The 25,722-nt window shown below is 36.3% G+C and overlaps 1 protein-coding gene and 1 pseudogene across 1 annotated transcript; one reads left to right on the top strand and one right to left on the bottom strand.

Moving 5' to 3' along the window:
• The first annotated feature begins 2,132 nt into the window (after window positions 1-2,132).
• On the top strand, window positions 2,133-4,024 carry LOC113114568 (sialic acid-binding Ig-like lectin 14). The gene is made up of 6 exons (XM_026281456.1): window positions 2,133-2,205; window positions 2,531-2,863; window positions 2,959-3,249; window positions 3,347-3,631; window positions 3,728-3,818; window positions 3,925-4,024. The coding sequence occupies exons 1-6, from the start codon at window positions 2,148-2,150 to the stop codon at window positions 4,022-4,024; spliced, it is 1,158 nt and encodes a 385-aa protein (XP_026137241.1). The 5' UTR covers window positions 2,133-2,147.
• Window positions 4,025-14,085: 10,061 nt separating this feature from the next.
• Window positions 14,086-21,427, bottom strand: LOC113114774 (myelin-associated glycoprotein-like; annotated as a pseudogene).
• Between the last annotated feature and the right edge of the window lie 4,295 nt (window positions 21,428-25,722).

Here is a 25,722-nt window from a genome sequence, read left to right as displayed (position 1 = left end):
ATTTCTATGGAATTATATTTGCTTAAAAAAAAATGAAGGTAACTTTTATAAAACTGAACGTAACTTTTTCAGAAACTATCAAAAATATGCCATTACAAAAGAAGAAAAATACAATGAAAATGAAATGAAAAAAAATAAGAATGACGCCTCACTTTATGTGTGTATATTATTATTGACAGTTGTGCTGCAGTATAAATAGACATGATTTCTTTCTCATTACATTAGTCAGAGATGCTACAAACATTGCTGTTCATATTGCCGTTCAAATAGTTTTGGTGAGTTTTAATTGCTGTATTTTAACTAATCCAGTGCCTCATCTTCTATAACATTTACAGTTATTTATTACTTATTTAGCTTTTCCTGGTTGAGAAATATTAATAGGTGTAATAAGTGTAAACAAAATGATAATGTAAAATGAATATTTTGCCTTTGATTTGAGTCATTGATATTATGAAAATTAGAAAATACAGTTGTAAATAAATATTGCCCAAGTTCAAGAAGAGGCTCCAGTTGAATAAAACTGAATAAAACTACAGTATTTTGATTCATTTCAGACCCTGATGATCCAACTGATCTGACACATTACTTTCCACATACTGTACATTATTGTTTCTCCTCTATGCCCTGCCTTTCTTAAACGCGTCGTTTTTTACAAAGCTCATCGTCCTGAAAAGCGAGGTGTGTTCTGATTGGCCAGCTATCCAGTGCATTGTAGACTACATTATGAACATAACATTTCAAACATGCTGAAATCAATGCAATGACGAGTTTTCAACATTTGACTTTCCATCCTGACCATAGGCCTACTAACCTCACCTACAGAGTCATTTTTCAAGAAAACATCCAGACTGAAAGTACTGTCATCCTCAAAGATGTATATAGCCATTTCACTTACATCACTATTACTACAAAAAATTTAAATAGTAAAACACTGATCATTTCGGTGCTAGAAAATGTTTCTGGTTACTGTTAAACATTGGTGATGTAATCCAAATATTGTGTAATAACTTTGCAATGATGAGTTCCTGAAAGTAGAAACAGATGAAGAGCAAGAAAAACAGCACCAATCTGATAAGAATTAAAACTGCTGTCACATCAGGGTTTTTGAGCTCTTCAAATAGTGGGTAAGCAATTTATTTCAACATCTCTCATCAACGGTTTTAAATACAAATTGTGTTTTTTTTATTTCTCATTTCTTAAAAGTGTTAATACCGAAATACTAAATTTCATTAGAATGTCATATAAAAAACAGTAAACAACTTACTATTGTCATATTTGTGCTAAAGTATTAACAAACCAGGGTCCGGATTCACGAAAATCTTTTAAAATAAGAAATTAAGACATTTCTTTAGATAAATTCCTCGAAGTTTTGTAAGAATTTTCTTAACTGTAATTCATGAAAGATTCTAAACAAGTTCTCAAGTATATTATTAAGAACATCTTAATTTTATTCTTAAGGGAAGACACTGCAGGCAAGGGTTAGGGTTATGACTAATGGAAAGAAAACATCCAAAAGACACTGTTAAGTATTTTTTTATAGCATTTTATCTATTTGTGTCAATAGATTTCAACTACAATATATATATTTAAAGGCTGTGTTCTCAAAAGGAGTTTTTTTTCCAACACTGAGCCATAAATCTCCACTTCAGTAGCACACACACCAAACTTAATTACTTATAATTACATACATAATTATTCCTGTCTATATTCTGAAGGTTTCTACAGAGGGATTTGTTCAATTTATAGTTGTTCAAAGTATATTATATACACCCCAATATATGTACACAAAACTCGTGCACATCCCCAGTCCTACAATGTGCAGTATTATATGTAGCTGTTGCTGCAATGGTTTAATATAACAATTAATCTGAAATAACCAAATAAATGAATTAAACAATTCTTACTGTTTGGGATTAAGGCAAGTCTGGGGCTGTCCTAAATTTAAGAAGTTATTTATGATGATTTTTAAGAAGATTCTTTTCAAGAATCTGAATTCTTCTTAAGAACAATCTTAAGAAAAAAGATAAGAATATTCTTAATATTCATTTTTGGAAATAAAAAATAGTCTTTTTTTTTCTAAAGTTAAAAAACGTCAGATAAGAAGATATTTTCTAGTGATTGTTTCTGTTTCAGCACATTAGTCAGAGATGTTGCAAAAGCTGTTCATCATGACTGTCATTATGATGACAAACAGTGAGCTTTTATGTGAGTTCTGACTTTATCTTATTTCTTGATTATCCCATTTGAACCATTATTATTTTTGTAGTATTTTTTCACCATATAAGCCAAAAGAAGGAAGGTAACATGAACAGAAGACATAAGCATCTTGATACTTTGCTATCTTTATAAGACATTTCTCATAAGTGAGTGTAAAGAGCTCTGATAAACGGTGCAAAATATACACATTATTGCAAATTGTTGTTGATATAATCATAAATGTCTAGTTAAAACACAGTGTAGAAAACAAATATTTAAACTTACATGTATGTCAACAGTCTTACTGATCTTTTGATTTGATTTTGGTTTTCAGTCTTTGATGTACCAACTGACTTTTCCATCGAAGCAGGAGACAACATCACCGGAGAGGACGGTTTGTGCGTCAGAGTGTACTGTGTTTTCACTGTCCCTAAAAGTGTCTCAGATCCCATTAGAAGAACCTGGTTCAAAGTAGATCCACAAAACTCATCTGCTGAAGTTTATAATTTTAACACTAATACTGGATTTCGTCAAAATGAGAAAGAGTGCAGCTTCGGGCTAAACCAGTTGGTTCAGGGCAAATCTGATGGTGAATACAGATTAAAACTGGAGTGGGGAGAAGGAAACGTGTATAGCTTTCCTCAGACAGTACATATTACTGTTAAAGGTGTGTATTTGTTTATATGCTTTTTGACAGAGAAACATACAAATCCAAATTAATTTATAGAATTTTTCATTCCGATAATTTTTTTTTTCTTTTAGAGCTTACCCAGAAACCAACAATAAACGTCCCACTGCTCACAGCTGGAGAGAAGGCGGATATATCATGTAAAGTTCCAGGGGACTGCTTAAAACCCTCCGCAGATATTGTTTGGACCGGCATTAGGCCTAATGAAACTAGACTTCAAGGTGGTGGAGTGCCTGGCAAGAATGAGGAATTTTCTATAATGACTTTTTATCCTAAGCCTGAACATCACAATACTAAGCTCACCTGCACAGTGACACTTCAAGGACGTATTCAGACTGAAAGTACTGCCATCCTCAAAGTAAGACGTATGTATCATTTCACTTACACCACATCATCAATTCTCATTTTAAGGAAGGCAATAAACGCCATATTTTAAATAAACACATCATTATTTGTATTTAGATTCCCCGGTAATCCTGAACAGCTCTCGTTGTTTCGTGTGGGGTGATGAACTGAGCTGCATGTGTGTCAGCAGTGGTTTACCGTTACCCAAGATATCCTGGCCAAAACTGAACAGTACCACTAAACACTGCAGTGCCGTTTCAACAGAGAACATCATCAGCATTAGCCACATCTCTATTGCTGGGCTTAGTGAACTCGGCGCTACCGTTGAATGTGTCAGTAAGAATCTCATTGGTACGACAAAGATGGAAATCCAAGTGCAACATCATGCTGAAAACCCCCAAGGTAAACAGGAGGCAGTCACCATGTCTGTTTTATACAAATCATCCAAAAGATTTCCATTAATAAAGTCTTAATTGTTTTCTATTTGTCTTATTTTAGAAATAAGTTGCAGTTTGTCAACCCCTTGGATATTATTTACCCTTTCGTTTGTTCTAAATGTCATCTTTGCTTCCTGTTTGATCGTTGTACGGTAAGAACTACATAAACTCAAGAAACCGTTGTTGGCTGGCCATTTCTATAGTTTAAATGTTTGTTAGTCAGCAGTTCCACACATTTTACCATTACCATTTTTACAGGAGGAGAGAAAAATATATGAAACCAGTAGATGACAACCATGTCTACATGACTGCAATGAAGAGAGAGGAATCTGTATATGAGACTATCAAAACTCAGTGAGAGAGGTCTTAGTGATATGATCAGCATATTACAGTTTTTTATTACCTATCTTTTGGTCTTTATTTTTTGCTCAGGCATCCTCTATGCAAAAAAACACAATTCTCATCATTTTCTCCTTGTGATGGCCCAGATGTATATGACTCTAAAGATGAACACAAAAATCATCATTAATTCCCTCATCTCTCACCCTCATGACTTCCCAGATGTACTGTATGGCTTTCTTTAGCTGAAAACGGTGTGCACGTAATGTCACCTGCTTGTGAAGCATGTCTGTGCCTTTCACAAAAAGTGAACTGAAGTGAAGTGTTTGTTAGTCAAGTGAATTCACAGTTGACTGGAACTGATGGTTTATAATTAAAAAATGTATTATATATATTAATATAATATAGAAATATTAGTATTGTTCTCGCTCCTCTATCATTTCTCTTCAGAAGACACTGAATCTTCAACAGGAATCCTTCATATGGATTACCGTTGTGTACATTTTGAATGGTTTCTGAAGCTTTAAAGGGTTAGTTTACCCAAAAATGAAAATTAGCCCCTCATTAACTCACCCTCAAGGCTTCCTTGGTGTATATGACTTACTTTTTTCAGACGATTGCAATCAGAGATTAATGCCCTGGCTCTTTCAAGCTTTATAATGGCAGTGGGTGGGTGTTTTCCAGGCGGCAATGAAGTCGACCGGAAGTTGACTCCCATTCATTTTGGCGTCACTTTGACAGCGAATAACTTTACATCTCAGGCGTTTAAAGACTCTTTTTGTCCATTATTTATTTCTAAAGATACACGACAATGTATAAAGGGCTCCATTACCTTCTATGTTACATTATGGCCCCGTAGAAACAGTTTTTGTAAAAATAGGGTTAACGATTGCGTCATAACCACTCGACTCTCTGTCGCACGGTAGAGAAATTACCGTACAGACAGGAGGAAAAGCTCGCAGGAAATTAACTTAATATGGCGTACTGGCGTTACATTTTAAAATACTATACAAAATAATTAATCAGAATACTTACTCCTGCTCCATCACGCCAAAGAACTCCCCGCTCAAGCTCGCCGTCTCTGCAAGATTAACAATGGCAGTTTGCACACACAGCTACTAGAAGATTTACATCTGTCAGACAGGTTACTGACGTCATCAAGCTTAGTTTGAGTCTGCGCGTCAGAAACGGAAGTGCTAAAAAAAGCTAAAAATGGGCTTCACTTGTCTCAATTGAGTTCCAATGGGGTCGCTGTGTCCATTTCTTTTACTGTCTATGGGGTTTTCTTCTTGTTGTTCTTCTTCTTTTCTTGGTTAATGGCAGATTGCAAACAAGTTTTAGGTTCATACCACCACCTGCTGTACAGGAGTGTGCAACATTATGTCATTTAGAGTGTTTTCATATTCTGGGTGGGTGTTTTCATTCAACAGTCCAAAAGAAGTCCAATAAAGTGCATCTGTTTATAATAAATTAAGTTCCACACCTGACCTGTAGCAAATAGATGCATTTTTGTAAGAAATATATCCATATTTAAAACATTAGAAAGCATGCAGAGAAAGCATGGAAGTTTCTCTAACTTCCACTAACGCGCTCCCAAGATGGCGACAGCTGACTCCACAAGGATTTGTAAAGAAAAAAGTCAGAGGATTTCAATATAAGCCAAGAGGAGACATTGCTTCCTTTGCTCCTGTTAACAAACATTGGTTCTCGCGAGACTAGCATATACATCATCTGCCCGAAATGTCTTGTGTGTACGACAGTTAGCGGAATTTAGAGAACACAGTTTCTAACATTTTACTTATGGATATTTTTCTTACAAAAACACAGCTATTTGCTACAGGAGGCCTTTATTCAGCCCCCAGAGCCGTGTGCCACTATTTAGTATGGATTGGTGCACTTCATTGGACTTCTTTATGGACTGTCAAATGAAAACACCCATTCACTGCCATTACAAAGCTTGGAAGACCCAGGACAATTTTTTACAACTTCGACTGGATTCGTCTGAAAGAAGAAAGTAATATAGACCTAGGATGCCTTAAGCATGAGTAAATCATGGGCTAATTTTCATTTTTGGTTAAACAAACACTTTGAGGGATCTGTCAACTTGCATTATGATGCACACAGTATATTTTTATGAAAATGTTTGTCTGTTTTTTTATTCCTAAAAATGCTTTTTCTGTATAAATATTCTGGTAAAGCAGTTTCTCCAAGAACATGTACGAATAAACCAAATAAACAGTTTATCATTTCGTTTACTTTATTTGTTGTTTTTATTTGAGGCAGAAGACTATTATTAAACAAAAAGAAAGCAGGCAAAGAACATCATGTAAATTATTATTTAAATAAAGTTTGGAGATTTTCTGGTTTGCATTATGTTGTCAGTAATGAAACAACATTTCTTTGTTCATTATTAATGCCATCACACAGTCTGATAAAACAAAAATATTCTTTGCAACAAGTGAAAAATAAGGGTTTGACCTTCAAATGCGCCCCCAAATCTGTTTGCTTACAAATAAATATCTGAGTATATATCTTCCAACATGGACTGTCTGTGTTGCACATATAATGTCATTTTGCGTGTTACTTCCTGCTAAATATACACCATTGTTGCACAATGTATGTTCTCGTCGTTGTGAGGTCAAAGGTTCACAACACAGAACTGTGTATCATGCAGAGTATTTACGTTGGTATCCTACCAAGGTGCCTTGGATGCTTAATAAATGTAAGATGAAATTAATTTAATATAATAATGTCTCATTAATCTGTTAGTCAAATTGCATTTTAAATCTGACTTTCTATGCAGAGTTTTACCGGAGCAGGTATGACCATCAGGCATTACAAAAAATATAGGGTATGAATTTGATATTTCCCAGTCTGAAATTCTTTCTCAGTCCACCCCTCATGGAAATTAATGGCGCAGATTTGCAGTTTAATTTACTACACATATACTGATGCTAGCAGTGTTTTCAGTCTCTGCTGCCTCAGTATATGAGTACATAAACACATAAACATTATCTCTAGAACTGCTCTGAGTCACTTCATGAGCATTTTACATGTTTTTAGAAAACTATCTTCATATCATTTACAAAGTGACAGCAATGTTTCGAAAAGACACCTTTTCACAGAATATGATGTATGCTTATTAGATAACCGTATTTGAGTTGATGTATATGCTTTTATTTATTATTATTTATTACCATTCAAACCATTGTTGATTTCAAAAACAGTATCAGTAAGCAGTTTCTTATGATTTTAATTCTGCATTGAACTTCACATCTACAGTTTTGTTCAAATTAATAGCAGTACAATGTGACTAACCAGAATAATCAAGGTTTTTCGTATATTTTTTTATTGCTACGTGGCAAACAAGTTACCAGTAGGTTCAGTAGATTCTCAGAAAACAAATGAGACCCAGCATTCATGATATGCACGCTCTTAAGGCTGTGCAATTGGGCAATTAGTTGAATTAGTTGAAAGGGGTGTTCTTCAAAAAAATAGCAGTGTGGCATTCAATCACTGAGGTCATCAATTTTGTGAAGAAACAGGTGTAAATCAGGTGGCCCCTATTTAAGGATGAAGCCAACACTTGTTGAACATGCATTTGAAAGCTGAGGAAAATGGGTCGTTCAAGACATTGTTCAGAAGAACAGCGTACTTTGATTAAAAAGTTGATTAGAGAGGGGAAAACCTATAAAGAGGTGCAAAAAATGATAGGCTGTTCAGCTAAAATGATCTCCAATGCCTTAAAATGGAGAGCAAAACCAGAGAGACGTGGAAGAAAACGGAAGACAACCATCAAAATGGATAGAAGAATAACCAGAATGGCAAAGGCTCAGCCAATGATCACCTCCAGGATGATCAAAGACAGTCTGGAGTTACCTGTAAGTACTGTGACAGTTAGAAGACGTCTGTGTGAAGCTAATCTATTTTCAAGAATCCCCCGCAAAGTCCCTCTGTTAAAAAAAAGGCATGTGCAGAAGAGGTTACAATTTGCCAAAGAACACATCAACTGGCCTAAAGAGAAATGGAGGAACATTTTGTGGACTGATGAGAGTAAAATTGTTCTTTTTGGGTCCAAGGGCCACAGGCAGTTTGTGAGACGACCCCCAAACTCTGAATTCAAGCCACAGTACACAGTGAAGACAGTGAAGCATGGAGGTGCAAGCATCATGATATGGGCATGTTTCTCCTACTATGGTGTTGGGCCTATTTATCGCATACCAGGGATCATGGATCAGTTTGCATATGTTAAAATACTTGAAGAGGTCATGTTGCCCTATGCTGAAGAGGACATGCCCTTGAAATGGTTGTTTCAACAAGACAATGACCCAAAACACACTAGTAAACGGGCAAAGTCTTGGTTCCAAACCAACAAAATTAATGTAATGGAGTGGCCAGCCCAATCTCCAGACCTTAATCCAATTGAGAACTTGTGGGGTGATATCAAAAATGCTGTTTCTGAAGCAAAACCAAGAAATGTGAATGAATTGTGGAATGTTGTTAAAGAATCATGGAGTGGAATAACAGCTGAGAGGTGCCACAAGTTGGTTGACTCCATGCCACACAGATGTCAAGCAGTTTTAAAAAACTGTGGTCATACAACTAAATATTAGTTTAGTGATTCACAGGATTGCTAAATCCCAGAAAAAAAAAATGTTTGTACAAAATAGTTTTGAGTTTGTACAGTCAAAGGTAGACACTGCTATTTTTTTGAACACACCCCTTTCAACTAATTGCCCAATTGCACAGCCTTAAGAGCGTGCATATCATGAATGCTGGGTCTTGTTTGTTTTCTGAGAATCTACTGAACCTACTGGTAACTTGTTTGCCACGTAGCAATAAAAAATATACTAAAAACCTTGATTATTCTGGTTAGTCACATTGTACTGCTATTATTTTGAACAATACTGTATCTCAAACTAAAAGGCAGTACTAAAGTCTGATTCTGTGGTGGATGTGTTCAAATTTGATCATCTTAAATCAAGTGATAAGGATTTGGAAAGTCTGACAGTGTTGAGCACTGTAAGGTAAAACCTGCATGGTGTAAATGTTTGAAAATGATTAACAGTTGTAAATAAACATTCATTACAAAGTTAGAAAAGTAATCAAAAAGTAACCAGTTACATTAATTTAAAAAAGTTATTAATTTTTTTTTTTTACTACTTACACATTTTAAATAGGGTAACTTGTAATCTGTAACCTATTACATTTGCAAAGTAAACTTTTCAACACTGAGCATTGTTGATATAATCCAAATATTTGGCAACAATGTTGTGCAATGATGAGTTTCTGAAAGTAGAAACAGATGAAGAGCACGAAAAACAGCACCAATCTGATCAGAATTAAAACTGCTGTCACATCAGAGTTTTTGAGCTCTTCAAACAGTGGGTAAGCAATTTATTTCGACATCTCTTAACAACGGTTTTATAAATAAAAATCATGTTTTTTCTATTATTCCTTCCTTAAAAGTGTTAATATCTAAATACTTAATTAGAATGTCATATAAAAAAAGTTAGTATACCTACTTACTGTCATATTCGTGCTACAGTATTAACAAACCTGGTTTCCAGTGATTGTTTCTGTTTCAGCACATTAGTCGAAGATGTTGCAAATGCTGTTCATCTTGACTGTCATTATGATGACAAACAGTGAGTTCTGACTTTGATCTTATTTCTTGATTATTCCATTTGAATTGTTTTTCCAACAAATTCTTCTCACATTTCTCATCCTAAAAGCTACTAAAACACATATTTGTATTATAAAGGTAATTTAATGTCAAATAGATTTGCATATGCAGGGAAGGAGTTGTGGAAGTGTACATAAAACTTTAAGCGTAAATTACATTTTCATGCACAAGATAAGCTTTGTAAAGGTGTTAATTGCATCAACTGCGTAGAACCAGTCTGTGTGGAAAAAAAAAACTTACTGTTGCAAATGTCTAAATGACATGTTGTGCACGTGGGGGCAAAAAGTTCCCGAAACAAACCGATATGTACAGCTCTGTCTTTCTCTGAGCTTACAATTCTGGCACGATTCTCTCACTAACAGAGTTTTGCAAGTGTGAGGGACTCAGGGAGAGGGTGGGTCCACCACTTTCTTGTAGCCAATCACATGAGGCTCTCACTGACTCTCCATTTACTCTTATCTGATTGGTCAACGGGATCTCATGACAATAAGCACAACCGGGGCAGTGAAATCATCCGATTTCAGTAATCGTCTTGTTAACTCAGGTGAGAATGTTGACGAGCACAAGGCTGGAGATCATTATGTCAGGCTGATTGGGTTAGAATGGCAGACTTGACATGTTAAAAGGAGGGTGATGCTTGAAATCATTGTTCTTCCATTAACCATGGTGACCTGCAAAGAAACACGTGCAGCCATCTTTGCTTTGCATAAAAATGGCTTCCCAGGCAAGGATATTGTGGCTACTAAGATTGCACCTAAATCAACAATTTATAGGATCATCAAGAACTTCAAGGAAAGAGGTTCAGTTCTTGTAAAGAAGGCTTCAGGGTGTCCCAAAAAATTTCAGCAATCGCCAGGATCGTCTCCTAAGGAGGATTCAGCTGCGGGATCGGAGTGCCACCAGTGCAGAGCTTGCTCAGGAATGGCAGCAGGCAGGTGTGAGCGCATCTGCACGCACAGTGAGGCCAAGACTTTTGGAAGATGGCCTGGTGTCAAGACGGTCAGCAAAGAAGCCACTTCTCTCCAAAAAAAAACATCAGGCACAGATTGATCTTCTGCAGAAAGTATAGTGAATGGACTGCTGAGGACTGGGGCAAAGTCATATTCTCCGATGAAGCCCTTTTTCGATTGTTTGGGGCATCTGGAAAAAGGCTTGCCCGGAGAAGAAAAGGTGAGCGCTACCATCAGTCCTGTGTCATGCCAACAGTAAAGCATCCTGGCACCATTCATGTGTGGGGTTGCTTCTCATCCAAGGAAGTGGGCTCACTCACAATTCTTCCCAAAAACACAGCCATGAATAAAGAATGGTACCAAAACACCCTCCAACAGCAACTTTTTTCAACAACAGTTTGGTGAAGAACAATGCATTTTCCAGCACGATGGAGCACCGTGCCATTAGGCAAAAGTGATAACTTAGTGGCTCGGGGACCGGAATGTTGAAATTTTGGGTCCATGGTCTGGAAACCGCCCAGATCTTAATCCCATTGAGAACTTGTGGTCACTTATCAAGAGGCAGGTGGACAAACAAAAACCCAATAATTCTGAAAACTCCAAGAAGTTATTATGAAAGAATGGGTTGCTATCAGTCAGGATTTGGCCCAGAAGTTGATTGAGAGCATGCCCAGTCGAATTGCAGAGGTCCTGAAAAAGAAGGGCCAACACTGCAAATACTGACTCTTTGCATAAATGTCATGTAATCGTCGAACGTATGAAGTGCTTGTAATTATATTTCAGTACATCACAGAAACAACTGAAACAAAGATCTAAAAGCAGTTTAGCAGCAAACTTTTTGGAAACTAATATTTATGTAATTCTCAAAACTTTTGGCCACGACTGTATATACAAACAATCAACATAATTAATGAGCGATTAGGCTATGTCTGGGAAAATAAATCGACATAGTCTGGCACAGAAAAAATAAAAAAGCCCAAGATGAAGCCAGTGCATAACTTTAATAATCCGGTGAAACTTTTTTGACTGTTGACTTAACATGTTTTAATGTCTGTAATAATTTCACCACCAACAATAACGCATCTTACATAATATTCTAGTTTTTATGACTTAAAATTTATTGACAATTTTTTACATAACTTTGACTGGATTCGTCTGAAAGAAAAAAGACATATAGACCAAGGATGCCTTAATGATGAGTAAATCATGGGCTAATTTTAATTTTTGGTTTTACTAACACTTTAACTTCCGTCAACTTGCATTATAATACACACAGATTATTTTTATGAAAATGTTTTTTCTTTATTCAAAAAAAAAAAAAAATCTGGAAAAGCAGTTTCTTCAAGAAAATATACGAATAAAGCGAATAAACCTGTTTATCATTTTGTTTACTTTATTTGTTGTTTCACTTTTAAAGAAGGCTGGAGACTTTTATTAAACAAAAAGAAAGCAAGCAAAGAACATCATGTAAATTATTATTTAAATAATGTTTGGAGGTTTTCTGGTTTGCATTATGTTGTCAATAAGGAAACAACATTACTTTGTTCATTATTATTGCCATCACACATTCAGATACATACAAATATACTTTACAACACTCAAAATGAAAAATTAGCTTTGACCTACAAATGCGCCCCCAAATCTGTTTGCTTACAAATAAATATCTGAGTATATATCTTCCAACATGGACTGTCTGTGTTGCACATATAATGTCATTTTGCGTGTTACTTCCTGCTAAATATACACCATTGTTGCACAATGTATGTTCTCGTTGTGTGGTCAAAGGTTCACAACACAGAACTGTGTATCATGCAGAGTATTTACATATGTTGGTATCCTACCAAGGTGCCTTGAATGCTTAATAAATGTAAGATGCAATTAATTTAATATAATAATGTCTCATTAATCTGTTAGTCAAATTGCATTTCAAAGGCTAATTGAATATACTGACCATCTAACAAACATCTATCGTCACAACCTTACCAGAGGATTACATGATTACATTAAAACATTACATTTATTCCAAGCATCTTAGGCAAAGTGATACCCTCCTATATGTTCCAAATGGCAATTATTTTTAAATCAGTTTCAAAGGATGAGCTACAACAATACAATATTTAATATGAATTTCTGTTTATATCAAATCAGCTAAACCATATTAGATTGCAGAGTTTTACCAGGGCAGGGATGACCATCAGGCATTATCATATACTACATCGGATTGACCGAATTATTATCAGGGTGATTTAAATGTATTTGAAACATATTTAAAACAAATATATGTCTGAATAAAAGGGTACAAAGTAGTTGGGACAAACAAAATCCAGCAACCTTTCAATAAACCAGTTTTGAATTCAGTTACTGGCCTGTTTCAATTTACAAATACAAATAAATGAAGATAAAGTATAAATTTAAAGTAAAAAAAAAAAAAAAAGGTACAGCTCACCTAAAAATTAACACTCACCCTCATTTTCTTCCAAACCCATAAGGAACAAATGATCACTAAAAAGAACAAAAACATCATAACTGCACCATAAAAGTAGTCTGTACAACTCAGTATTTAAAATTTTGAGTCTGGAATTAAAACAAAATCGCATCGCATTCAGATGTTTTTCCATTACTAATGTCAACATGGCTTTAGAACTCTAGGAATACTGAACACCGTGAAGTTTTTTGTGGTACTAAATAAAGATTCTTGCTATACGCAGGATTTGTTCAGTGAATTGAAATTTTTTAGGTGAACTATTCCTTTAACAATCAATTCTGGGCATGTGATAAAAGTATCAGCGGATGAATATTGAAATGTGCATTTAGACTGGTACACTTAGAAAAAGACTGAAACAACCGCTGTATTTAAGAGAGTGTTAGTCCTTCCAGACAAACCCAGAGATGGGATAGTGCTTATACATTATGTCGAGGCACACATAGCGCCTCGTTCCCTGATGCTTCGACTTACAGCGGACACAGTGAGAAAGACCACTAGTGACTGAGACTCACCTGCAAACCATACCATTTCCCGCAAGCTTGCTTCAAACTATAAGCTCCACTGTAACACTTGGGGGGAAAAAAACGTCCTTTTGGAAAGTTTTGTCTTTTAAGTCAGGAGATTACTACAGATACTCTCATATCTGATTGAGAGACAAAATATCTGTTATGGTTACAGTCAAGAATGGGTATAAATAACCAAAAACATGGATAAATACATAAAGAAACTCTATTGTACAGTATATTTGACTTATATTGGATAATATGATTCCCAGAATCTCAGAGCCTAAGAGAATGCAATCTAAAACAACCTGTGACACATTGTCTGCTAACTGTTCGAGACAGCTGTCCCCTGAAAAGGCCACATGTAACATGGGTGAAATGGGAAATCTGTGGAATTATTAGGCCCTAGTGGCCACTGTGTCCTGTTTGGCCGAGGCATCAGGGAAGAATCGCGGTTCATTTGGCCTTAATTTCAGTGTAGTCGCTGCCGTCACCATCAGCCCTCCTGAAGCCTCCCTCCCGGTGTCGTCCATGAAGAAACTCTAGTGCGGCGTAATTCAGCTCTTGCCTCTCCATGTCTGCCATTGGGCCAACAGATTGGTAATCACTGTCGTCTCCCTGTAAAAATCATTTAGGGAAATATTTAAGCACAATATTTGGAGGCAGAGCAGGAAAACTTTGGTCATGTCATATACAAGTCCTTAACAAGACATTAAAAAGCACTGTTAGCAATTAGCCTCTAAACAGAATGAGTTAGCCAGCGCATGAACTATTAGCTTCCAGGCAGCAGTGAACAGCATTGTTAAAACAGAAATAAATCTAAATCATTTTTGTAGTAACTGAATATTTTCTCAATTTTTTTTGCTTTTCTTGTCTAGTGCTTGTTTATTTCACCTCCACCCATTTGTTTACATGCTCATCTTAAATTTCAGCCTTACCGTGCCTTCCTCTAGGATGGAGTTAAACTTTGAGCCCAGGAGCTCAGTCTTAAGCTATGTTAGGGGAAGAAAAAGAGACAAAGAATGCATAGAAAGCAATGAAAGAGGAGAGAATAGTGGTCAGGAAATGCTCTAAGCATAGGCCTACACTGGAACCCTCAGTTGTGACGTACCATCCACACTTAGCTTTGTGACAGTGCCTATATTCAAAATAGCATATGGAATATATATCCAGTTTGTTTTGCCATAGACTATGCAGATCACAGATCATACTGTATCCTACAATGCACAATGTTTCACTTGGCCTTCCATTTCTAGTGTAACTATTAGTTTTCAGCCAACTCTTTATTAATTAATGGTTTGATTTGACTTCTAAGACATTTATCCACAAAATTTGATAAAGATTGAAAATAACATCCCATTTACAAGATGATAATTGGATATTACCCGGATGCAACATGATGAGGTCAGGTCACAACAATGTAGCATAAAGTTGAGAAATAGTGCCTTGCTTGCACTTACTATTTTTATTTTTTTAATTTTAGCATATAGTGTATAATGTGCAATATTAAGTGAGTAGTGAGCTAGCATACCATTCTGATGGTAGCAGACGTTTCCATCTTTAAAGGGTTAGTTCACTCAAAAATAAGAATTCTGTCATTAATTTACTCCGCCTCATGTCTTTCCAAATCCTTAAGACCAAGATGAACAAAGGTCTTACGATTTTGGAATGACATGAGATTGTGTGATTAATGACAGAATTTTCATTTTTGGGTGAACTATCCCTTTAAATCATTATCTAAAAATTCAGTAGAGTATGTAGGAATAATAGATGATTATTTTTAATATGTGGTTCCTGATTGTTTTAATGCTAAAGCTAAGTGTGGAAAGCTAATTACAACTAGAGAAGTGCCAGTATATAATATAATTTGCCACAAATATGCATGAAAAAGACCAAATAATGTTGATTATTTTATTTTACGGTGTGCACATTTTTATTTTGTATTATCACTGTGTGTGCAAGTACTATATACGGTGTGGGTGATCAATTCATTATCTTAATATCTCACCACTTTTTTCCTGAGACTCTGTTTGTCCTTCTTGACTGCGCTGTAGAACATTGAGGGATTCTCCACTTTAGATCCCACGTCCTGCCCAGGGTTACCATTCTCTCTGGGGGGTGGAGTCAGAGAATCAAACTCTGTCTCGCACTCAACCATACTGTAAACTAACTGGTTTGCGGCAACACTTTAAAGGGATAGTTGAACCAAAAATCAAACTCCTGTCATTAAAATAACTCATCCTCATGGCGTTGCAAAACAGTATGACTTACTTTCTTCAGTGGAACCCAAACCAAGACATTTTACAGAATGTTTTAGCTGCTCTTTTCCATACAATTCTTTGAGTCTGAGCTGCTCTTTTCAATCTAATGAATGAAGACTGGGGTCAATCGATTTCAATGAACATTGGTCACAAGACTTGAAAAACCAATGAATATTTTTTTTTACATTTTTATGTAATACCTTTTTGTATCTTTCAGTGGTTTACAGACCTTGTTCTTTTACATTGTATGGAAAAGAACTGCTTAGACATTCAGCAACATATTTTTGCTTGTGTTCCTTCAGAAGAAAAAAAAACATATGGTGAGTAAAATACAGAATTTTTATTTTTAGGTCAACTATTCCCTTTAAGCCTGGGCATCCATTTTAACACAAGGGGATCATTGCAACCCCTTAAATAAAACTGGCATTGTGCCACAGTGTCAAGTTTTGGGTTGTTTCGTTTTGATTTCCAATGGGACGTTTTATTTTGTCTTGCAAAATTAGATAGGAGCAGGGTGTTTGCTGCAGAGCTCAGTGGATTTGCGGCTGGAAAGCAATGGCATGGGGCAATTGAACCTGCAATAGATTTGTTAGTCTGCAGTTTCATGCACAATGTGGCATGTTTACCATCCTACTAAGCAATCAAATTGGATCATCTGTGAGTGGGTTATGGTTTGAAAACCAAATGCCAAAAAAAAAAAAAAAAAAACTGAACATGGATGACTAGGCTTGGGTGTTTTGATACCTACAAACCCCAGTCCCAACCCACAAACTCCACCTAAATGTTCTTCTCCCAGTCTTTCTGGTGAAGGATACTCACTTTTTATTATTCTGACCCACGTATCTCACAGCTGCGATGATGAAGGCGATGACTGCCACACCTCCGATAGTCCCCACTATGACAGCCATCATGAACTTCTCTGAAAAAATGTGTAGAGTTCATTGATGATGCATCAAAGTTAACAGATGAAAATGTGGTTTCAGTAAAGGTCTACTTACTCTCCTGCTGCAGTTCCAAGCGGATGGACTCGGAGCCGTAGATGTTGCTGATGCCGCAGTGAACATGGACACCAGTATCACCATTGTTCCCCCTTTCACCCTTGTCCTGAAGCTTGATGATCCCAGTGGACGTGTACCCGTCTGAGTATGTGCGGTAGTTAAACAGGCTGTTGGAGTTGTTGATGGTGATGTTGAGGTCAGGCAGGTAGAATTCTATCACAGGCTCAGGGTTTCCCGATGCAATGCACACACACTGAACGCCCTCACGGACTATAGTGCACTTAGAGTCGTCAAGGAGGATGGGGGCAACTGGGAAAATTAAGCAGAAATAGTCAAAAAGCATATCTATCAATGTTGTCACACTGCTACAACTCAAGTCAGTTGCATGACACTCTAATCCATCTCATGTCCAAGACCATTTTTTGAGGAGCGTCTGAACCTGGACTTGGACCCTTCAGTCATAGAAAATAGGGTCTTGGACATTAGACGGACTGAAGTCCCAGTCTGGACTTGAGTACTGCAACATTGTCATCTCTAACTTCAACTATTCTATATTCATCTATCCAATAGGTGTCAAATCGAGTTCCTGGAGGGCCACTGTCCTGCAGAGTTTAAACACCTGAACCAGCTAATCAAGACCTTCAAGATCACTAGAATCTCCTAGGCAGGTGTCTGCAGGTTTGACAAATGTGATCTGTACTAATCTTGCCATCCTTAAGGGATAGTTCACCCCAAAATTCTGTCATTAATTACTGACTCATTCCTGTGGTGCTGAATGAGGTTATTTTTGTTTTCTGTGCACAAAAAACGTGTTTCCGTATCTTTGTAAAATTAAAGTTGAACTACAGCTATCACATGTACTTTTTTAATCAGTGTCCTTATACCTTTCTAGGCCTTGACCTTTGTAGTTGTGCAGCTTTCTATACAGTGCCAAAAAGCTCTCGGATTTCATCAAAAATATCTTAGTTTGTGTTATTAAGACGAACTAAGGTCTTAAGGGTTTGGAACAATTTGAGGGTGAGTAATTAATGACAAAATTGAAATGTTTGTGTAAACCATCCCTTTAAGGCTTCACACAGGTTGAACACAAGCCAAAACCAACTTTGCTTTGGAGAAAACATCTCCATTTACTGTTCCTATCCATAATCATGGTCTACTGGCTCAGTTTCTTAACTTTTCAGTCTTTTCCAGTGACTTACATTCTACCGTAATGTTAAATGAGTTGCTGGCCCGTCCGTGTTCATTCTCCGCTAGACAGTGGTAGACTCCGTGAGCCTGCGGTGTGATCTCGTGCAGCTCAAGAATGGATCTCTCTTCTGCTGTAATGGTGCCCACCAGTTCCCCATCCTTCAGCCAGGTCAACGTGGGCATTGGGTTTCCTTTGCTGATGCACTGTAGGGAAACTGAAGATCCTTCCAGCAACGTTAGAGATTCATTTATCCATGGCTCCCGTGGAGGATCTTCCAGTTTGAGAGGAAATAAAGAAGAATGAGGAAATGAAGAATGTCCAGATGGATAATGGAATTTTAGCACGTCACTTATGCTAACATACAATGTATTTACACAACACTGAATCAAAAAATGCTAAAACTATTGCCAGTGGCTGCTTCCAAAAACACTCCCACTCCCTGAAGTATAGCTTACAGTAGCGTTAAATGGTTAATGCTGCAATACACAAGAGAACATGAAGTTTTACTTACAATTTACTGCCAGATACATGGATGTGTTCATGCTGCCATAGCCATTGTCACCAACGCAGGTATAGACACCTTCCACCTCTGGGGTCAGGTTATCCAAAGACAGTGAAGAGTTTGACGCAACTTCTGACATCAGCTCTTGGTCTCCAAAATACCAGGTTATTGTGGGGGCTGGATTACTGTCCACATCACAGTGCAGGACCACCGAGCTTCCCTCCATTACCTCTTGAGACACATTTACCCACACAGTTCGAGGAGCATCTACAGATAAGAGGATACGTCAGTACATATTGTCTCTGTGATTAACATGCAGTCATAAAATAGTGATTTGGTGGAACTCACACTTGATGTCCAGTGAAATGAGGCGTTCATAGACGAAGGTGGTGTTTTCGTAGTGCACCCGGCAGCCCAGCCGCTGGCCATTGTGCATGGGTTTGGGTGTGAAGGTGAGGGTGCTGGACAGTACCGCGGTGTTGCTGTCCTCAACATTGTCAGGGGTGAAAACAGGGTCAGGCAGGTAGTCTGTGTATATCCAGTGGATCTGTGGACTCATGTCTGGACAATTGTCTGGGACATAACAGGTCAAGTCCAGGCTTTGGTCACTAACAATCTCCTCTGGAACATCGATATTGGGCTGATCTAGAGAAGGAAGAGATATTTAAAGTCAAATTTTTCTCAATTTCTAATATGCATTTTTGGTTTAAATTAGCATTTTTCATCAAGCAAAATAGCTATTTATTCATTGTGTTTAACAAATTTGCATTCAGGTCTGGCTCCATTCTTCTACAGAATACCTCCTTTCCACAATCCAAAGTCCCGCCCTACATATTAAATATGCTGTTTGATCCAGAAATACATCTTACTATGAAAGTAAATCGATTGTGGTTGAAATGTTGACTTCAAATGCTAGACCAAATGCGTTTCATGTTGACTTCAAATGCTAGCCTATCAATGTTTTAGTAACCACACTGCAAACTTAGAATTATTTTCTTTTTCTTATTCTTACTCGATTACTCACCCTCCTGTCATTATAAACCTTTACGAATTTCTTTCTTCTGTGGAACACAAAATTTTTCACATTATCTTATTTTAAGTTTCACAGATGAAAGAAAATCATAAAGTTTTAGAATAAAGGTGAGGGTAAGTAAATGATGAAAAAAAAATCATTAAATATTATTAATTGGAGACACATCAAAATCGAATAATAAAAAAATGGCCTTACCCAACACCTGTAGGTGTGAGAAGTCAGGATAAGTGTAGATGTTTGCACCACCCAGGTCTGCCCTGAAGTAATACCTCCCAGAATGTTCCACGCCAACATTATTTATCAGCAGAGTGCAGTTTTTTTGCATTAAGTCACCAAGGAGCTTGGTCCGTCCACTGTAACTTTCATGAACAATATCTGTGCGTGACCTTATACACCACTGGGGGAAAGCTGGGGGTAGGGGTGGCCGAAATACCAGATCCCATGGATCCCTCTGTAAGGCCTGATGCCAGAGGGGTATGTGAATGAACAGGGTATAACCACACAGGAGTTTGTCATGGCTGAAATGTCTTTGGGCATCCACACATTCCACTGAGCACTTACATCTGTTCAGAGAAAGTGAAAAGTGAGCAGGTAATTTAGTTAATAAAATAAAAACCATTGTATTACCATGTCTCTTGGATGAGTACTATAGTGACACCGTGTTTTTGAACATGCACCATAGTATCTCAGCAGCATTAACCAAAGGATCCACAGAAACAGCATATTCGTTTCAGAAGTTGTTACCTTTCAGAATAAGCAGCAGAGGCAACAGCAGCAGCTCCAAGCCCTTCATGGTCTCAGTTTAACTCTGGACCATAGACCTCTGTTACAAAATCAACACATGCATCAGCAAAACAAACAGACTCTACTAACACAGTTGCACTTCTCAAGAAATGGGGAGAAAAGGAGTGTCGGTTCATGATATGACATGAGCCTTGTGTAAAAGTTGTTTTGCCTGTATATACTATATGCTTTGATCTGTAGTGTTTTTCTTACACAAAGTTCACATGATTTAACTTGTTTGGACATATTTCACCCCAGAAAATGTATGTGTGTGTGTGTGTGTGTAATATATATATATATATATATATATATATATATATTATATATATATATATATATATAATAATTATTTTTTTTTTTTTTAAGTTTATTCTAGGACTAAAATTATAAATAATCATTGTGCTTCCTTAAAATGTATGCTTATTTAAATCAAGAAAATTAGAAAATTTCTTTTTTTATATTATAGTAATGAGACTTTACGAACAATGATTAAAAAAATGGAAATACGCAGATACATCTATGCAGAATTACAATAATGAGAATTTAAAAAAAAAAAACTATGGTACAACAACTGTTTAGGCAAAACATTAATTTTCTTTTCTTTTTTTTAATTTTATTTTAGGGTGAAAAGTGACCTGGACATGTTTCTGAAGGACTCACCATATTCTATGACATAAATATTAGAAAACAGAGGTGGAGCTTGGGTGGTGGATTATTGACAAAATAATTGTTACAGAAGTCCAGTACTGTAAGTCCCCCCTTGTGTTGTGATCATCAGAAGAAGGTAAGCAGGTTTATTTTAGTACTCCATTATGTTTTTCATTAAGAGAGAGAGTTCTAATCTATCTTATATCTATATCTTTTGTAATGTTTATTTGTCTTTGTTTTAGGGAATACCTTGAACTGCTGGCAGAGTGTGCTGAACCACAACCAACTTGAATTCCCTCTCCAATGGTGAACAATGCAGTTCTTCCCTCACAAACAAGGGGGCGTTCTCTCACAACACATCAACTCAGCTTCTCTTCTGATTTGTCTTAAAACAACAGAGAAATTACATCAGTATCAAGAAGCAACATTAGCTCTCTTAAACCACACAGACAAACTTTCTCAGACAGACTCACACACACAGTGTTTAGGAGAAGAGAATTGCTCCTTATGAGTGTACGACGTCAACCCTTGCGTGTTTGGCGCGCATACAGAAAGCACTGTTCATAGCACATTCATCCACGCTCACACAGCGTCACCCAGCTGCCAGTCTGTTGACTTTATTCGCGCGCTTGTCAGTGGTGTGTGTGCGCGCTTTACAAACGCGCGCGCATATCCCCTGAAGACTTCAGAGCAGACGGGGACTACAGATGGTGGCTGATAAATGGATTGTTTTTGAAATCTCCAAGATTATTATATTAGAAAGATTCCCCTGACAGTTCACGAGTTTGACGCAGTTATTGAACCAATTAATTTTTACGAGATGACAGTGGACTGGCAATGCAACTTATAGGTATCCTACACTTTAAGGTCTTAATATATAAAAACGGTCCAGTTTGCCCCCCACACAAACTGTAATTTATTTACTTTTAGTTTAATTTATTTACCGCTAGGCAACCAGTTTATTAAAAGTAAATTAATCCATAATAGGCCTGAATAATAATCAAGATTAAACACCATTATTGGTGATTTAAAACAAAAACAACTACTTACTAACAATAAGCATCCCAATATCTAATGCAATACAATTTTTACAGCATTTTTTTTGTTTTTGTTTGTTATGGCAGAAACAAATTCATTAAAAACAGTCTTACAACCAGGCTTCATTTTCTGTATGTAAAATATATTGTTCTTTTTTTTCAGAAATATTTCACAAACACACACACACACGAAACAGTATTTTCTTATAATTATAATTTTCTTATAATAAAAAGACTGTTGAATGCTATCAATCCTGGCAATATTTTACAGTGCATATTGCAACAATTGAAGCCTTCCGAAAATGGCTCATTAAACAAACATCCCAAGCAGCATTTTTATTCTTGTTAATCATAACCGAATAATTATAATGACACCAGCTGTTCCAAAAAGACAGAACTAATTTATATGCCCATCACACAAGATCTAAGAGGCAGCAAACTGCTGTTGCTTGGAACTGAAACCCCTGGCAGCACGTGTTTAAAAGAATGAAGCAATTCCCAATCCAAACAAACAGACCATTCATGATCCACAAACAAGCCTTGAACCATCCAGGACACTTGCCTCATACCAGATCCCACTCTTGGGCTCTCCTGAAGGGGAAGGACTGGTCTCTCGGCTCCTGGCTCTGGTTCCTCAAAGTCCTCCTGTTCTTCGTCCTTCCTCAGAGGTGCAGGAATGGGGCAAAATGACAAAGTGGGAGGGAGACAGAGATAGACAGATAGAGAGAGAAGAGGATGGAGACTTTAGCTATAAGCTGGGACAAATGTGTGCCGTGGGCAGCCTTGAATATGCAGACATTTCCCTCAGTGCATTCTTCTTCTCTAGCCCACATCGTGCATTCCTCTCCATGGACATCCCTCCTCTCTACCCTGGTCAAACCCTCTTGTTCCAGCCTGTTTGGGGCACACTGATTCTCATGGTTTTTTAGGTAGGGGTCTGATGATACCGTTGTGTATGAGTTTGGACTGGGTTTCAACTCCATGTAGGCTACACTGTATCCTGTAAATCGGCTTGGAATTCATCTTCACATGACTCACCTTGTGAGATAAATCTGTGAAATATATTATTTCCTACATTTTTTTTTTTTTTTTAATTAAATTATGTTCAAATATAAACAGTTATTTTACATTTTAATAAAAAAAAATTCTGTTTTTTTTGGAGAGGGGGGTATTTTTAATTAAATTAAATGCAAGCTTGTGAAGCATGAGAGATTTGTTTAAAAAAAAAAAAATCAGTGCATGTCCTCAGGATTTTATTTTATTTGAAGTTTTTAGCAATATTTTGTATATCAATATTATTCAATCTAAACCAAAAATACTATTTATAATGGACAGTTGCCCCAGGGACTCCCATAGTTGAAAAGGGGGGCTTTGTGGAACGAATGCACAACAGTGAGCCTGTGTGACATCAAGACGTACAACATGCCATAGCAACCCACACACACGCCACAACACACACACTGTAAAGCGTCAACTCCAAATTAACACACACACACATGAATAGCATAGCACATGCCAACACACTTAAATTGCATGGTACATGACGTCTTACATCAGTAAAGCTGCTAAATGACCTTTCTATGCTTCTGCATCCCTCTCTCAATGAAAAGTTTGTGTTTGTGTAGTCAAATCTGTCTAATATTAAACAGCAGTTTGATTATCCCAAACCATGTGGTATTGGAACCGTGATGTACTGTCTCGTACTACAAATGGGCTGCTTATATATATATATATATATATATATATATATATATATATATATATATATATTATAATTATATAAAATATAAGTATATATATACAATTTTTTTTGCTATTACTACTAAAGTAGTAACAAATAAAAATATTATTATTATAATGTATTTATTTATTTAAAATATATTTAATTATACAATTATTATTATTATTATTATTTATTATTATTATTAATTATAATAATAAATAAAATAAAAAGTCATCATTTAAATCTTAAAAATGAAAGAAATATAATATGGATTTAAAAAATGTATTTAATAACAATACTAATCTTCAAAATAAGATTTTTTTTTTTTACTTTAAAATAAAAATATTTAAATAACAATAGATAACTATACACCAATTGCTTTAGCGAGTGTTGTGTCAAAGGTTTTGGAGTGACTCATATTAGATCGAGTAGATGTTTATCTTGATACCACAGACAGTAGTATCAAGATTTGGTTTTAATTCTCACCATAGTTCTGATTTGTGTATATATGCTCCATAAAATACAAAATTCCACTGTTATAATCGGCTTTATTGATGCTACCAAAGTTTTCAATAAAGTTAATCATCAAAAGTTGTTCAGTAACTAAGACAAAAGGGCGTACCTAATAGCATATTAAGAATTTTGACATATTGCACTAATCAAAGTGTGCAGATAAAGTTTGGGTATTGTGCCTCAAATTCATTTAGAGTAAGTAATGGAGTGCGGCAAGGAGGTTTACTTTCACCAGCTCTTTTTAATGTCTATATGAATGAATTGTCAGAAGAATTAAGTGACTGTAGGACTGCTTGGTAATACCACAATCAATCACTAAATATGCTGATGATCTTCTTGTTTTTTTCCCCAAGAAGTGTTGGTTTTCAACAGTTGTTTAATACATGTCTGATTATGGGACTAGATATGATGTGCAATACATTCAGATTTGAATTTATAAGGGCAAGTTTTAAATCTATGTACTAAAGCAAAATATTTAAGTCATATCATTAATAATGAAATGAGTAATGATGATGATGATATGTATAGGTAATGTCAAATTATATGCTCAAGCAAATATGTTGGTCAGAAAAATGTTATGTGTGTTTAGATCAGGTAAAGAAAAACTTTTTAGAGCATATTGTACTTCTTTTTATACTGCTCCTTTGTGGGTAAGCCTGCATGCAATGACTGTATGAGGATGCTGGTGGAAAAAAACAAGATGGAGAAGTGCAAGTGATTTATTCTGTAAGGCAAGAGTACAATCATTCCCTGCTTTAATGAGAAATTTGATGTCTGAATGTATTTGTTGGCTGGATGATTCACATAATAATATTATAATGTTGTTGTCAATTCCTAGCTTTACTGAAGAGAGATATCAGTCCTCGATGAGGAAGTATTGGTATAACTGTCTTTTTTAATGTGTATAGTTTTTCTTTGTATTAGGTTTCTTGTTAATGAACCTAATAATCTTTTTTTTTTCCTCAGTTGAGAAAATAGAGAAGTCTGCATAATACATAAAAAGTAAAGTAAGTACTTAAAAAACTGACACCTCATTGTACGGATAGCATTGCACAAAAATGAAGGAACTTAAATGAAGGAAAATGACTGAATGCACCTCAAGTCTTTAACCGGCTCTGTATAAACGTGTACCTTGCACTATAGATCTCTTCAGAATAGGTCTCTTCACAGCATGCTTTGCTGTCAGCCTGCGACGCATCCTGCGTCCATAAGCCTGGGCACCCTCTAAATTTACCAGAGGAGCAGATGGTGGTAAAAACACGACTGCTGGCCCTCCCACACTGTTTGCTGTATAAGCGAGTATGGCTGAGAGCGTTTATGAATGTGCACTTAGCAGGGCATATTCTCAGTAACTTGCATAATTTCGGTGGGAGGGATTACAAATGCCTGTGAGTCAAAACACACAA

This window comes from Carassius auratus, chromosome 15 (assembly GCF_003368295.1).
Source record: "Carassius auratus strain Wakin chromosome 15, ASM336829v1, whole genome shotgun sequence".
NCBI classification, from domain to species: domain Eukaryota; kingdom Metazoa; phylum Chordata; class Actinopteri; order Cypriniformes; family Cyprinidae; genus Carassius; species Carassius auratus.
Note: the sequence above shows the minus strand (reverse complement) of the source record. Positions and strands in the feature narration are given on the sequence as shown.

Excerpts from the sequence above, each read along its gene's own strand:
- LOC113114568 (XM_026281456.1), top strand. The coding sequence starts at position 2,148 with ATGTTGCAAAAGCTGTTCATCATGACTGTCATTATGATGACAAACAGT. Across the intron at positions 2,206-2,530 it reads GACAAACAGTGAGCTTTTAT|TCTTTGATGTACCAACTGAC; the intron begins GTGAGTTCTGAC and ends TTTGGTTTTCAG. Across the intron at positions 3,250-3,346 it reads TGCCATCCTCAAAGTAAGAC|ATTCCCCGGTAATCCTGAAC; the intron begins GTATGTATCATT and ends ATTTGTATTTAG.